The 13,920-nt window shown below is 50.8% G+C and overlaps 2 protein-coding genes across 8 annotated transcripts in view; one reads left to right on the top strand and one right to left on the bottom strand.

Moving 5' to 3' along the window:
- Nucleotides 1-98: 98 nt before the first annotated feature.
- Nucleotides 99-11,762, bottom strand: CLK2 (CDC like kinase 2). 7 transcript variants are annotated; one of them, XM_022559301.3, is made up of 13 exons: nt 11,449-11,759; nt 7,389-7,558; nt 6,428-6,653; nt 5,651-5,735; nt 5,231-5,297; nt 4,939-5,055; nt 3,960-4,126; nt 2,640-2,734; nt 1,869-1,998; nt 1,682-1,764; nt 1,445-1,524; nt 1,167-1,257; nt 99-631 (listed from the first exon to the last, which is right to left on the bottom strand). In XM_022559301.3, exons 1-13 carry the CDS (start codon nt 11,455-11,457, stop codon nt 446-448), a joined length of 1,506 nt encoding a protein of 501 aa, XP_022415009.1. In that variant the 5' UTR covers nt 11,458-11,759; the 3' UTR covers nt 99-445. The 7 variants fall into 7 exon arrangements, with proteins under 7 accessions (XP_022415009.1, XP_022415008.1, XP_022415006.1 ...); XM_022559300.3 differs by having other exon boundaries at nt 5,651-5,738; nt 11,449-11,758; XM_022559298.3 differs by having other exon boundaries at nt 5,651-5,738; nt 6,428-6,656; nt 11,449-11,756.
- Nucleotides 9,572-13,920, top strand: part of HCN3 (hyperpolarization activated cyclic nucleotide gated potassium channel 3) — a 15,040-nt gene continuing 10,691 nt past the window's right edge. Inside the window, exon 1 of the mRNA XM_022559293.3 lies at nt 9,572-12,540. Within this exon, the coding sequence (XP_022415001.1) occupies nt 12,251-12,540 (290 nt within the window). The 5' untranslated portion in view covers nt 9,572-12,250. The remainder of the gene's footprint in view (nt 12,541-13,920) is intronic.

Below are 13,920 nucleotides of genomic sequence, written 5' to 3'. Positions count from 1 at the left end.
ACAGTTAACTTTAGAGGATAAGATGGGGCTCCCTTCGTTGCCAATCTTCTCATCCCTCCACCCCAGCATCCCCAAACCTCAAATTCCAGGGATGGGGGTCAGATGAAGCACGTCATTTTATTTCACAAAGACTGTACAAAATTCCTTATAAAACATGGGATAGATGCCATCTGGTTACCTCATTCTGCCCCCATCCAACTCATCTGTGAAGGGGCAAGTGAGGGTGGGAAGAGTGTGAGACGGAATAGCATTATGTACAAGGCAGGGGTTGAAGCGATAGGTCCAAGTTCTTTCATATTTACACTATTTCACATATTCACAGGTACATAGGGAGCCAGTAGGAAGAAGTGGGCTCCGGCTCTGTTCTCTTGTATAAAAAAGCACCAGTGTCCTGGACTGGACACCCACTGCTGTTAGAGTGGCAGAGGGGCCCAGGGCCTGATCGTCACCGACTGATATCCCGACTGGAGTCCCACAACTTGGCGTTAGGTGGCTCAGCCCGAAGGCGGGCGAAGAAAGGGTGTTGAAGGGCTTCGCCCAAGGTCAGCCGCTTAGCAGGTTCATACTCTAGCATGCTTTCAATCAGATCGAAGAGCTGGTGGTGTTCCTCTGCCTCTGAGGTCAGATACCGCTGGTGGTGGAGGGCAGGAAAAAGGTGAGGCACGATGCCTTACAAACCCTGCGTTCTTCAAGGCCCTAGATTTCAATCCTGAAGGACCACAGCTCTGCTTGCTACCATTATGAATGACCACACCGTGACCATTTCTGATGTCACAGCTCACCCTACCTTCCCACTAGCACAATTATTCCTTCATACTCTTTGAAAGTTCTACTTGTATATCCTTGTCAACTTCATGAATCTTCTTTAGCTCGTCAATAAAATGTAACCTCTTCAAAGGTAGTTTATTCTTTTTTGCCTGACCTAAAGAATCCAGGACATTGCTTTCATCTCTGGTTGGCTCAAGAAAAACATGGCTGTCTAACCTCATTCCCTCCATAAAACCACTCCCTCTTATCTCTCTTCTATCAACAAAAGATGTCTTCTTTCAGTTTTCCTCCCCTTCTTTCCTAACCCTCTGCTTGTGAAATGCATTCCAGGGGCAAAACACCTTAAGAAGGAAGTGACCTCTGGGTGGTGGGCACAATTTATTCCCAGCCCGGCTCACCCGAAGTGGTTTGCAGTTTTCTCGAACGTAGCGCCCAGCTGATGTGTTCTCATCCCAATCCAGGCGACCCCGATAAAAATATTTCTGCTTCCTAGAGGGGAAGGGGGAAGTTGAGGAATCAGGAGGTTCCTCTTGTTGTGGGATGATTCCCTTATTCCCTCATCTCAAGAGTAGCTGAGGGGAGGGCAGGTGTCAAAGAAAAAAGAAAATGATGTGATAGAGACCAATTTTGTGGAGAGAAAAGGAAAAGGGTTAAGTCCCTCCCACTCGAGGTTCACCTTGTCTTTCGGATCATCCGGGAAGGGATAGGACCCAAGATCCTTTCCATCATGGCTAGATGTTCTCTGTTGTCATGGGTCTGGGAAACAAAGACAGAACTGAGCATGGGACCGAGAGGGGATGCTGAGGTCTAGCCGCCAAGAAGATAAGCAATGTGGAGTGAGCAGGCAGCTCCTCAGCAGACAAGGAAATTAGGTAGAATACCTAGTGGTCATATAAAACACCCCACCACTTACTTGGAAGAGGGTGAAGCCAACATAGTATTCGAAGATGATGCAGCCTATACTCCACACATCACAAGGCTGAGACCAGCCCAACTCTGGGTAGGAATGGGAAGGAAAAGGTACTATGAGGCTCAGGGGGCCCTATCCTCACCACCACACCCCCTCACATACTTGGACAACCTTGTCCTTCCCCCCTTACCGAGAATGACCTCCGGTGCTCGGTAATGGCGGGTGGAGACAATGGTACTATGGTGTTCATGGTCAAAGGTGGCACTGCCAAAGTCTACCACCCGCACAGCTGTGCTCTTCACACTGCGCTCATCTCGCTTCTAGGAGCAAAGCAGGAAGAACATGAACCTCTGCACCGAGACTGAGAATGGACAGACCGAGCTTCTACCACTATTCTCTAAAGTACTTCTAAGCCTTAAAAAAACAACTTTGACCTCCTGCCTGCTCTCACACATGCCTTCTGCTTTACAGCCGCCCCCACAGCCAGCAGACTACTTTAGGAGTGGGAGAGGAAGAAGATTTAGGAATAACTGGAATAGCATACAAGTCTCTATGCATCTGAAGAGTATACCCAGGTGACTAGTGTACAGTATTTCTCAAAATATATAGCAGGTAGCAAAGTGAGGAATAGCTTCCTTAGCTGAGATCTCCATGATCTCCAGTTAGTCAGTGGAGATGAGCTTTCCTTACAGAAAGAAAAGGAAGCCCAAACCAAGAACCTTGAAAGCATTTTCACTCTACTGGGAAGTTAACTGAGGTTCTTTTTCCAAATTCTCTTCCAATTTAAGTCTTGTATCTCTCCCCTTCCATCTATTCTGGTACTGCAGTTTTACTCAGTCAGAGCCAGAGCAGAAAATGTGGGAGAAAGAAGTAAAAGGGAGGACAGAAAGGGCTAAGAGAAAGGCAAAGTGGCATGGCCACCTGTGCCCACTCGCCAAGGGGTGGACCCTGTCCATCTTACCTTCTCTAGGTTGTAGGTGAGTTCGTAGTCTGAATTCACAAACAAAATATTTTCAGGCTTGAGGTCCGTATGTGTCAGCTTGTTATCATGGAGGACTGCAGAGGAGAAGGCCAGGTCAGGGTTGGTCCAGGTGGCCAGAGCTAACTGGTACCAGCTGACCCCAGGCTTGGTCACCTATCTCAAAGCTGGTGAGAAGGCAGGTCCAGAAGCACTAAGCTGCTTTCTGCTCTACATCCAAATGAAATGCCTAGTCTAAGAAGCCCTGTACTTATTTTTGAATTTTATTTATTTTTTATACAGCAGGTTCTTATTAGTTATCTGTTTTATACACATTAGTGTATATATGTCAATCCCAATCTCCCAATTCATCCCACCACCACCACCCCTGCCACTTTCCCCCTTTGGTGTCCATACGTTTGTTCTCTACATCTGTGTCTCCATTTCTGCCCTGCAAACTGGTTCATCTGTACCATTTTCTAGATTCCACATATATGCATTAATATACAGTATTTGTTTTTCTCCTTCTGACTTACTTCACTCTGTATGACAGTTTCTAGGTCCATCCATGTCAGAAGCCCTACACTTATTAACATCAGATATACATGTACTTCTCAACCAATGTATAAAGATGGCTTGCTACGGGTTGGTTTTTTTTTTTTTTTTTTTTTTGCCACACCAAGTGACATGCGGGATCTTAGTTCCCCAACCAGGGATCGAACCCGCACCCCCTGCAGTGGAAGAATGGAGTCTTAACCACTGGACTGCCACGGAAGTCCCTATGGGTTGCATTTTTGCACTGACTTTGACATGTGTCTATCTGACTCCTGTGAATTCAACTCTGTGAAACTGTACTGTTATGAAGACTCAGGAGGAAGTACGTACTAGTCCCTACCTGGCCCCTTGGGTGCACTACTCCCTGCTCCCGCCTGGTTTGCTGGGAACAGAGAGCATTCTCAGCTCAGACAAATGTAAACCTCTAGCTCGAGGAATCTTTTTGTCTCTTTGTGCTTGCTGCCTGACTTCAACTTTCCCAAGGAAGGGGAATAAAGGAAAAAAGAGGTAATTAGGTGCTTTGACTTCAAACACTTTCTCTTCCAGCTCCTGCTAGGTTGAATGTGGAGTAAGAGTAATCAGTGATGGTAAGGACATCAGTGAAGGAGTTAAGTCAGAAGAGAAAGAGATGTCAACATGATAGTGAATAAAAGAGCTGCAGATAATTGAGTTGACTGTTTAGGGGCTTCAGCAGTGCACAACTGAGACAGAAGAGGTCCAATGGAGGGAGGGGCTGCCCCAGAGTCCACCTCGGCCCGCCCCACTCACACTTGACGGCCTGGCACAGCTGGAAGGCCATGTGGCGCACTTGGTGGATGGGGTAGGGCAGGTAGTTGTTGTCTTTGAGGAAATCGAAGGTGCTAAGGCCCAGAAGCTCAAAGGAGATACACATGTGGCCATGGTAGTCAAACCAGTCAAACATCTGGACACAGAGGCTGGGAAGAGAGATGGGGGAAGGGGGATGTCTGATGAGCTCCCATCTGCCCACCACCCCTCCAACAAAGAGGGACTGCATAGCTGTTGATTCCACATACTTGTATAAAAACATGCCAGCTATTATCACCAAGAAAATGCAGTTCAGCTACACAATGGCCTTTCTGGCAGACCCAAGGAGAGAAGTACTACCTGTGAAACTTCAAACCATTTTCCTGCAACGTTTTAAATAGTTAAAAAAAGTTCTACTTGCTGAGGAGCTGCCAAGCGCCAGGCTTCAGTGTGGACCGTAAATTGTCAAACTGCCTCTTCTGCATTCTGACCCCAACTCCCGCTCCTGAAATTCACTCACCATCAGCCATCATTGGGCCCATGTTTATACCTACTTATGTCTTTGCTTAATACTCTTATTCTACATTTGGATTATGGAATGTGTGTGATCAGAAAAATTACACATAAATGTCTGTGGCTTCATTAGCATAGTTCTAGGTATTAAAAGCACAACTAATTTTTTGATGAAAATGTTGATTCTCAGTCTCAGGGCCATTTCCAGGGCATATCCCTACTGAGGCCATCTTGGGTCGGAGCCAAACTTCAGAGCAATCTAACTGCCCTGAAAACAAGGGGAAAGGATTAGAGAATGTCACAGACCCTCCCTTCCTGCCCTAATGTTCTACTACTCTAAGATGATGAACAAAAGATGGATGGATGAGAAGGTCTACAACTCCCCTGCCTGTCTAGTCCAGGTCGGGAAGGTTTTCCTGTGTAGGGGTGGAGCCTCTCAGACTCCCCACATACTCCTTCCCTCACTTACTTCTTGTTGTCAGGGTCCTTCTCATTGATTTTCTCCAGCACATTGATTTCAAGTCGAGCTGCTTCCTTGTACTTTTCCACATTTTTAATGATCTTCAGGGCAACTCGAGCTCCGCCCCTATAGGATGGCAGGAGAGGGTTTTGCTGGAATCTCAAGAACATCTCAGACTGAACAGGGCTGCCTGGGGATTAAGATATCCTACCTATGGTTCATTAGCAAAAAAGCCCCAGATAACCCTCACTATCTCTTTATGGCTACCAGGTGTGGAGTACAGAGGGGGGCTGACAGTTACCTGCGATGGTCAACACATTGTACAACTCGGCCGAAGGTCCCCTCTCCCAAGGTGCTTACAATTTCATCTGAAATGAAAAAGAGCAGGGTCGGGGAGAGGGAGGGAGAGAAGGTGGGGAATGAGCTGAGTTCGAAGAAAAAAGGGTACAGCAACCTGGGGTGAGGAGATGAAGGAAGGGGGAACAGATACAGATGGTCACAGGGGAAGAAAACCCCTGCATGATTCCCACCACCTTTAACCCAGGGGCCATGAGAGCTGGGAGTGGACAGCAGAGGTCAATTCTCAACAGCAACTCAAACCACCCAGATAAACAACACCACTGAGAAAAGGCAAAAGAGGCTGTGACTTGGGTTGGCTTGGGACGTTAGGATGGCTATGGGACCATTACAGGCTATAGGATTGTTACGATTTGGCTTGTACATCGCTCTTGTAGCCAGTCCCCGACGTGGTAGATGAGGTGGCCCTCAGCGTCGTCCTCTACACTCTTGGCTCTCCGGCTGCTGTGCTGCTGTCGGGGGGCGGGGGGGGTCGGAGCAAGCCAGGTGTCGGAGCGGGGGCCGGAGGGAGGCGGGGTGGGTGGTGGAGGGGTCACCGGTCACAGGCGCCCAGCCAGGGGGGACAGACGATGATGGGGGACAGTGGAAGGGAACACGTCAGATGCAGTAAGGCGGATCGGGGTGAGAAGAGAGAGCGGCGCGTAATCCCAAGTCCCCAAACCCAAAATGGGAACGGGGAGAGGCACGGGCAGAGCAGAGAAGTGGTGTCGTTGCCAATGTCACCCACAACCCCATGCTCTACACGATGCCCTTCCAGGCGGACACAGGTCTCCCCTTGCCCCCACCCAAGCCCACCTGCTGACGGGGCCATGGAGTCCATGGGGGAGAAAGGCAGTTCACAAGCAAGGTCCCCATTAGAAAGTGGAGGCCTTGGGGGGTGGAGGAGCTGCTCCCAACACAATAAGCCCAGCATGCCAGGGAGGGCACTGGGGTTCACAAATGCTCTGTGCCCATCAATCTCCAAAGCAGATTCCAGGGCCCTCCAAGAGTCGGAGAGCTTCCAAGAGAGTAGACAAACTCAGTGCCCACCTTAGTGTTCATGCCCCAAATGCTCAGATGAGAACAAGGATACTTCTCACTTACCAGGGTCCCAGAGGGCTGAAGAAGAGTGGGGAGAGGAAGGGCCTGGGCTGACACTCACCGAAGATGAGCGGCTGAATGTCCGGCTGCGCCGCCTCCGCCGTCTGTGCTTCCTACGGCTGCTGCGCTGGCTGCGGTAACTGCTGTTCTCCCGATGATATTCGTAGGAATGCCGGTAGTCTGTGTCATAGTAGGCTTCTCCCCGATCCCGGCTGTAGTCGTTGCGCCTGTAGCTGCCACAGTATCGCCGGTCATACGCCCTCCGGTCGGATGAACGATCATCATAGCTGCTGTTGGACAACAAACACCCATTAAGTGCATCTGTTCAGGCACCATGTAACAAGGTCCTCCCTCACCGAGGACAAGGTGTATCGCTAGAAAAGTTGCTCTCACACACTCAAGTCTCTCTGTGAGGACCAAGGCCCAGGGCAGTGAAGTAACTAAGCACAGAGGAGGATGTCCGCACCTGCACATCACCAAAACCTCTGAAAACACCGGCAGAACAACTCCCTGAGGGCCTCCTCTTCCCCTCCAGTGATGTAATGGAATAAAGAGCCATTTCTTTTTTGAGCTATTCCTGACTGATATCCAGCTTTGCTCCAAACTATCCCTAACCCATCCCTCCCACTGAACATGCTGCTAAGTTATTAAAACCATGGAGGCCTTACTTTGTCTTGTCTATTAGCTCATTAGTTACCTCTAGGCCCTAGTCCTTTGCACTTGCTTTCCCTTTGTCTGGGACACTTCTCTCGTCTTTCAGACAAGCTTAGATGTCACATTCTCTGGGACGTTTTCCTTGAACTACACATCTTGCCGACCAAACCTGTTGGATGCTTCCTCAGCCCCTTACTATATACTTCCTCTACGATAAGACTCTTAACACCACAGTGTAAATGGGTTATTTTGTTATCCGTTTTGAGCATCACCTTCCACCAGCTACTTAGCTTGAAACCAATAAATCTTTGTTGAATAAACGAATAAGTGAGTGGGCCAAGTGTGAGTTTCTCTTCCTGAAGGCTCACCTCCGGGAACGGACATGGTAGCTGTCTTCTCGTCGGCGCCGCCGTGTCCGGTCACTGCTGCTTGACCAGGAGCGGCTTCTTCGTCTCTTATGCTTTCGGCTCCGATAGTGTTCGTGGTAACTCCCCCGGCTGCCTCTCTCTGAAGAGTGGTACCTTCGAGGATGAGGCATCTGGAAGGGAAGGAAAAGTAGCAATAGTGGGGCGAGTTCTGAGTTTTCAGAAGTCCCCTCCAAGGACTGGCTGCTCCAGAGATGCTAAGCTGCTTTCTGCTCTTCAATTTCTACTTTTTTTTTAACCATTCACAACTTCCTCAGTCTTCCTCTGTGCTTACAATTCCTCCTTAATGGAGTATATATATTCACCTACTAACTCTAGCTAAAAACTTTAGGAATCTCCCCCCACACTCAGCTCATTGTTCTATTCTGATTTTCCTCAAACATGCCTTCATGAAGACATTCAGGTCTGGGCCACAGCTCATTACAGTTGAGACTGTGTAACTGAAGAAGACTGCAACAGTTCATCATTGGCTGGTATCTAGGATAGATCTGTGCCATGCTAAGTTCCTCATAACTCAACAAAATAATGCTTTACTACAGACTATTATCACAAATGTTTTACAATCATTAAAAGTGTATCTTATCTCCCCAAATAGGCCATCCATGTCCTGAAGGCAGGAATCCAGTTTCCCAGGTTTCTACATATAGTTGTATAAACCAAATATAAGCAAGTTACAGGGATCTGGGTCTGGCCCCTTGAACTATCTTAATCATTTCTCACATCACTGGCCAAATCCCCCTTGAGTGGTTTTAAATACATATGGCTCCAAGCTGCAGTCAACTTCCCATCCAGCCCCTCCCCTTTTGTGCTTACTAAGTACAGAATAACTGGTTTTTAATTAATATCAGCACCAGTTGGCTAAAAGCTGGCCACCTTCTGGTTATTGGAATTGGAATGGCATGGTGCACAAATCCTTTTTTTACTTCAAGGAAAGAATCAGAGGGTCATCACTGTCACAATCCAGGAAGATGAGAAGAGGAGGGCAGAAAGCAATTAAATAGGCCCAGGGACAGAAGTCTTGTTCGGTGGGGTAGGATTAGGTGTGGAAAAGGCATGACTCCAACATCTGGCTCCCATTCTGAGCTACTTCTCAAATTGAGGAGGGTGGCATTTGATTCATTCCTGGCCTAACAGGGCTTGTAGGAAACCAAGAAGGTGCAAGCACAAGACTCTCCCAGGTAATCCAACCTTGCTTAGCACAGCCACACAAATGTCATCTCACCATATACATACTGCCACCAAAGTCCCTCACTGGCTGTCCTTCTCCATATTCCCCCAAGGATCTCCAGCCTGCAACCTTTCTCAACTTGTGCATCTTTTTTTCTCTTTCTCACTCAGAAATAACTCCTAGGGTAAAACTCTTTCCATATCCTCCAAGTGACACGGTGGTGTCTTTCCCCTCTCCGGTTTTGGTCCAACTTTGATATTCTGCTCTTTCTCATCTCTGGAACCACTCCTATCCGTACTTCATCACCCCTTCCCCTACTTTGATCCCTCCCAACTTCCCCACCTGTCTTCCAGAATACACCTAGGGCAGGTCGACCTTCCATCTCATCTTCCTACTCCTCACCTCTGCCACTTTCCAGTTCTCAGCCCTCCCCCTCTCCTAATTTCGCCCAGACCCCTTGCCCCCAATCCAATCTTCTTCCCGCCCGCCCTGAGGTCGCCATCTTTCCGCGCGGCCCCGCGGCCCGCCAGCCCGCGCGCTCACCGTTCTGGCGGCGAGGCCCGTGCGCTTGTCCCACAGGAAGTCCGTGATGGCGGCGGCACTGAGGCCGGAGTCCCGGCACCCCCGCGGCGACGAAGTGCGGCTCCACCCCCCTAACCCGAGACCCTGGGACCTCCCGCCTAGTTCCCGGCCTCCGCTCCAGTCCCGCCCGCCCCGGCTCCGTCCCCGCCCCCAGGATCCGCTTGGCGCCGCTCGCACCGCCCCCGCCCGGGGCCCGATCCCAGCTCGGTCTCCGGCTCTGGCCTCTCCGATCCGCCGCCGCCACCGCGAGCGAGCACGTACGCACGCACGCACGCCCTGCGTCGCTTCCCAGCTACCCCTGGGCTCCGCCCCCAGGACCGCGCACGCCAGCGCGTCCTCGCGTAGCTCGCGGCAATCAGGCCGTGAGAGCGGAGGAGGTGCTAGGGCGGAAGTTCGTGGGGGCGGGGAGAGAGTTGTCGGGGATTACCAGGCCCGCGCCCCCCCCCAGCCCCTCGTGTCCTTCCGTATCCTTCCTCGATCTTTACCTATTCCATGAGACTTCTGTGGTTTGTTTTGTTAGGTTTGGAGGTTGAAAAGAAAGGGTTGTTGTTTACGGAATGTCGCCGCTCCGCAAACCTTTTGAGACTTGGTGGTGAGGTGTGATTCTCAAGCATAGCCTGTGAAAATTCATTTCTTAAAACAGTTCGGCAACCTAACCACAGCAAAGAATGGCTCCCACCTTTCCTCCTGAGCAAAAGCTACGCACGTTTCGGGGTGGGTGGGGGAGCGGGGTATGGCCTTGGAGGAAAGGTTTGAGAAATGGAGGGGTGGAGAATCAGGTGCCAAAGAAAGGGAAATTTTTTGAGAACCTTATGTTACGTACTTACACATGATATATGAGAAGTGTAAATTTACTGAATTAAAAAAAAGAGGAAAGTGAAGGACCTTGAGACAAACTGGGCAGAGTTAGAGACGCTACAAAAGGAATTGAGAAATAATAAGGGAAATGAAAAAAATAACCTGAGGATAACTATATTCAAGTAAAATATCTGAGGGAAGCCAGGATGGTGGATAATCAGATGGCCAGAAATGGTTTAGGAAGTTTCCTAAACTAGAAGAGGAAGAATAATTAAGGGGTGAAGAGGGCAGTGTAGTTCACTTGCTCTTCCATGAACACTTATTCATTCAACAAGCATTTACTAAGTGTTCACTATGTGTCCAGCATTGTGGCAGGCATAAGGCTTTTGTTCTTCACAGCTTCACAGTCTAACGCAGGGGTCCCCTCCCCAACCCTCGGGGCCATGGACCTGTCCTGTCAGTGGCCTGTTAGAAACCAGGCCACACGGCAGGAGGTGAGCGGCAGGAGGGGAGCAAGCAAAGCTTCATCTGCCACTCCCCATCGCTCCCCGTCGCTCTACTGCCTAAACCATCCCCCCATCGCTCGCATTACCACCTGAACCATCCCCCACCCCACCCCCCATCCGTGGAAAAATTGTCTTCTAAGAAACCAGTTCCTGGTGCCATAAAGGTTGGGGACCGATGGTCTAATGGAAGAGAAAGACGTGTAAATAAATATTGGCAGCTGTGTGACAAGAGCTGTTATAAACAGCGGTGCCCTGGTCACTAAGAAAGCTGTAGACTAGACCCTAGCTTGGGAAAGTAGAGTTATAAATTTGTTTCTAATTAGGTTTCCTAGAGGAGATGACATCTGAACCAACTGTTGGAAAGTGAATTGGAGGAGAAGGATAGCAGGCAGAGAATATATTTGCAAAGGTCTGGAGACAAAGCAGAACAAAACATTTAAACAGAATTGGACTCCTGGCTTTCAAGAGAGGGACTATCACAATAAAGGTTGTTGAAACTAGGTCCAAATTTTGCAGGGCCTTGTATGTCATTCTAAGGAATTTAACTGTAATCCTATAGAAGATAGGGAAGTTTTAAGGACATTAAGCAAGTGATATAGCTACATTTGGATTTAGGAAGGTAACTCTGGTAGACTGTGGAAAAATAATTGGCCTGAGAGAGTTCAGAGACCCGTTTAGAGGCGTCTGAAATAATCTAGGTGAAAAAATTCTGAGGGCTTTAAATAAGGCAGTGACAATAAGAAGTGGAGATGAGGGGAAGAATTTGAGATATTTAAGAACTTTCAGGGAACTCCCTGGTGATCCAGTGGTTAGGACTCTACACTTTCACTGCCGAGGGCCCAGGTTTCAATTCAATCCCTGGTCGGGGACCTAAGATCCCGCAAGCCGCGCAGCACAGCCAAAAAAACCCCCAAAACAGCCCTTTACATCACATAGCACTGTAATTTACCTGTCTCATCTGCGGGCATAGAGGAGCACTGGCTTTATGGATAGGACTTTGTGTTCATCCTTGTATCCTCAGCGTCCACTCAGTAACTGGCAGAATTGCTTTTGGTGAGGGCTGGCAGATGAGTTCGGAAATGAAATACGAGAGGGAGCAGTATGGAGGAGGTCAGAAGAAAGGAGTACGCCTAGGAGAGTGCTGAGAGAAAAAAAGTGAAACGCAGGAAGTCCATAAGTGAGAGTGGGTAAGAAGAATCTTAAAAGCTATTCCCCATCTCTTCCACTGGTTCCCAATTCTTCGCCCTCCCGAGCCTCACGAGCTACAACCAGCATCCGGTTTACCCGCCACTCGCAGGCGGCTCCGCCTCCCTGGCACTCAGGGGATAAAAGCCCTTCAACTACAGACCATGCCCTCTCCGTGGCACTGGCTTCGTTTCCCCTCCTTCTCTTCCTATACTTGGAGGACCGCCCCCATTGGCTAAGCCACGCCCGCCTGGGGGGGGGTCCCTCGGGTTACAGGTTACATTGGTCCCGCCCCCTCCCGGGATGGCTCTCGGTCCGCCCCGCCTCCGCCCGCCCTGCCCAGCCTTCGCTCGGCTTTCGCCAGGGGGCGCATCGCAACCCGCCCGCCGCCCGCGGGAGAGTCTGTCGCACACACCCCCTCCTCTCCGCGCGCCGGCGGTTCCCAGCCGACTACGCCTCCGCTCCGAGTCAGCCGGGCTGCGCCCGCTCCGACTCCGGGAGGGGTCGGGGGTCCCGAATGGCCGCGGCAGGGTTTAGGAGGCCAAACGTGTAAGCTAACGGGCGTCATGGAGGCGGAGCAGAGGCCGACGACTAGGGCCAGCGATGGGGCGACCCCTGGGCTGGAGAGGGCGCCTCCTGCTGCCCCGGCGTCTACAACCACGGCCTCGGATCCGATCCCTGGGTCCAGGCCCGGGACCGGGCCCGAGCCCAAGAGGAGGCAGCTCGGGACGCTGCTCCAGCCCACGGTCAACAAGTTCTCCCTTCGCGTGTTCGGCAGCCACAAAGCAGTGGAAATCGAGCAGGAGCGGGTCAAGTCAGCGGGGGCCTGGATCATCCACCCCTACAGCGACTTCCGGTACTGGGGGTCCGGCAGGGAGGGCGGGGGACACAGATCCCACCCTCACGGGCCGCGACAGGGGGGCCGGGCCTGCCCCACCCTCCACGGACACTTCATTTCCGGCCCAGGGGTCCCCTGTTGGGCCGACAGAGTCACTTCCCCCAACCTAGCCCGAGAATTCTTGGGTGAAGGATCACCAGCCGGAGGTCCTTGGTGACTTTTCATGCTGGGGGCGCCGGAAGGGACAAGCGGACAATAGAGACCTGGATTTCCCATTTCAGGAACCCGGTACCCTACCTGCACCACAGGGAATACTGGAATTAGGGACTGCTCTCTCCTCCTGTCCTGCTTGCTGGGGATCTGGGGAATTTTGTCATGTTCCGAGGCTCTGGGTCAGCCTGAGGGAGAAACCAAGCCCCGCTATTTCCCACTGTCCCCATTCCCACCCCCAGCACCCGCCTAGTTCAGCAGGGCAGGCGACCAGAAAAAATAGGGACGCTGCGGAAGGGGAGGAGGGAGTGTCCAGACAGTAGTTCTGATCGCTGTCCCTGGTGCTGAAGGCGGCATTCGGCAGGGTAGAGCCTGGACGCAGAGCGATTTGAGACAGCAACACAGGGGCAAGGCCACCCCCCATATGACCACCGCCCAGGTGACTACCAGACCGAAGGAACGAAGAGTGGGGGTGGGGCCATTCCATAGTCCCCATCAGGCTGTACCTCTACATCAAGGTCGCTAGGGGAGGAGAGCAACCCTGTCCTTGGGGGAAATGAAGGACAGCTTCTGGATGTGGCAAGGATGCATGCAAAGCACCTAACCTGGGGAGCTAAATGAGCAGAAAGGATGAGGTGTGAATCAGGGGCCTGGAAACACAATTGGAGACCTAGACATCATCTTAATCCACAGACATACACACTCCCTAAATGTTCCTCTTTCTCTCATTTTTCCTTTCATTCCCCTCCTTTTTACTGCCTCATTCTCACCCTACCAGTGCACCTTTTCTAGTCTCCTGTGGATCTCCCTCCCCTCCCCCATTTCACCCTCAGATGTATCCCCAGAAGCCATGTAACCCCCTTATTATTGTGCTTCTTTTCTGTCCTCTCTCCTGCATCACACGCCAGGCTTGTGACTGCCTGTGAGTCAGGCTGTGAAGATGCTCTATGGCTAGGCAAACCGTCTTTCCCTCTCCTCTCCCAGCTTACAGTACAGGATTTCTCCAGTGGCCAGGAAAGAGAAGAAGAGGGGATCCAGGATTTGTTGTTGATTGAAATCACACAGTCTGAAGGGCTTCCTGGAGACCTGGATTTGGGGACCACCAAACTTCTTTCTGGGGCTGAAAGGGTTGATTTTTGCAGTCAGAGTCAGAAGGGACTGGGTCCTGGGTTGATACTGCATCTAGGT

The sequence above is a fragment of the Delphinapterus leucas genome, chromosome 1 (genome assembly GCF_059928025.1).
Source record: "Delphinapterus leucas isolate spDelLeu-1000000601 "Yukka" chromosome 1, BTC_Dleu_Yukka2, whole genome shotgun sequence".
Taxonomy (NCBI): Eukaryota; Metazoa; Chordata; class Mammalia; order Artiodactyla; family Monodontidae; genus Delphinapterus; species Delphinapterus leucas.
This window is presented reverse-complemented; position numbering and strand designations above follow the sequence as displayed.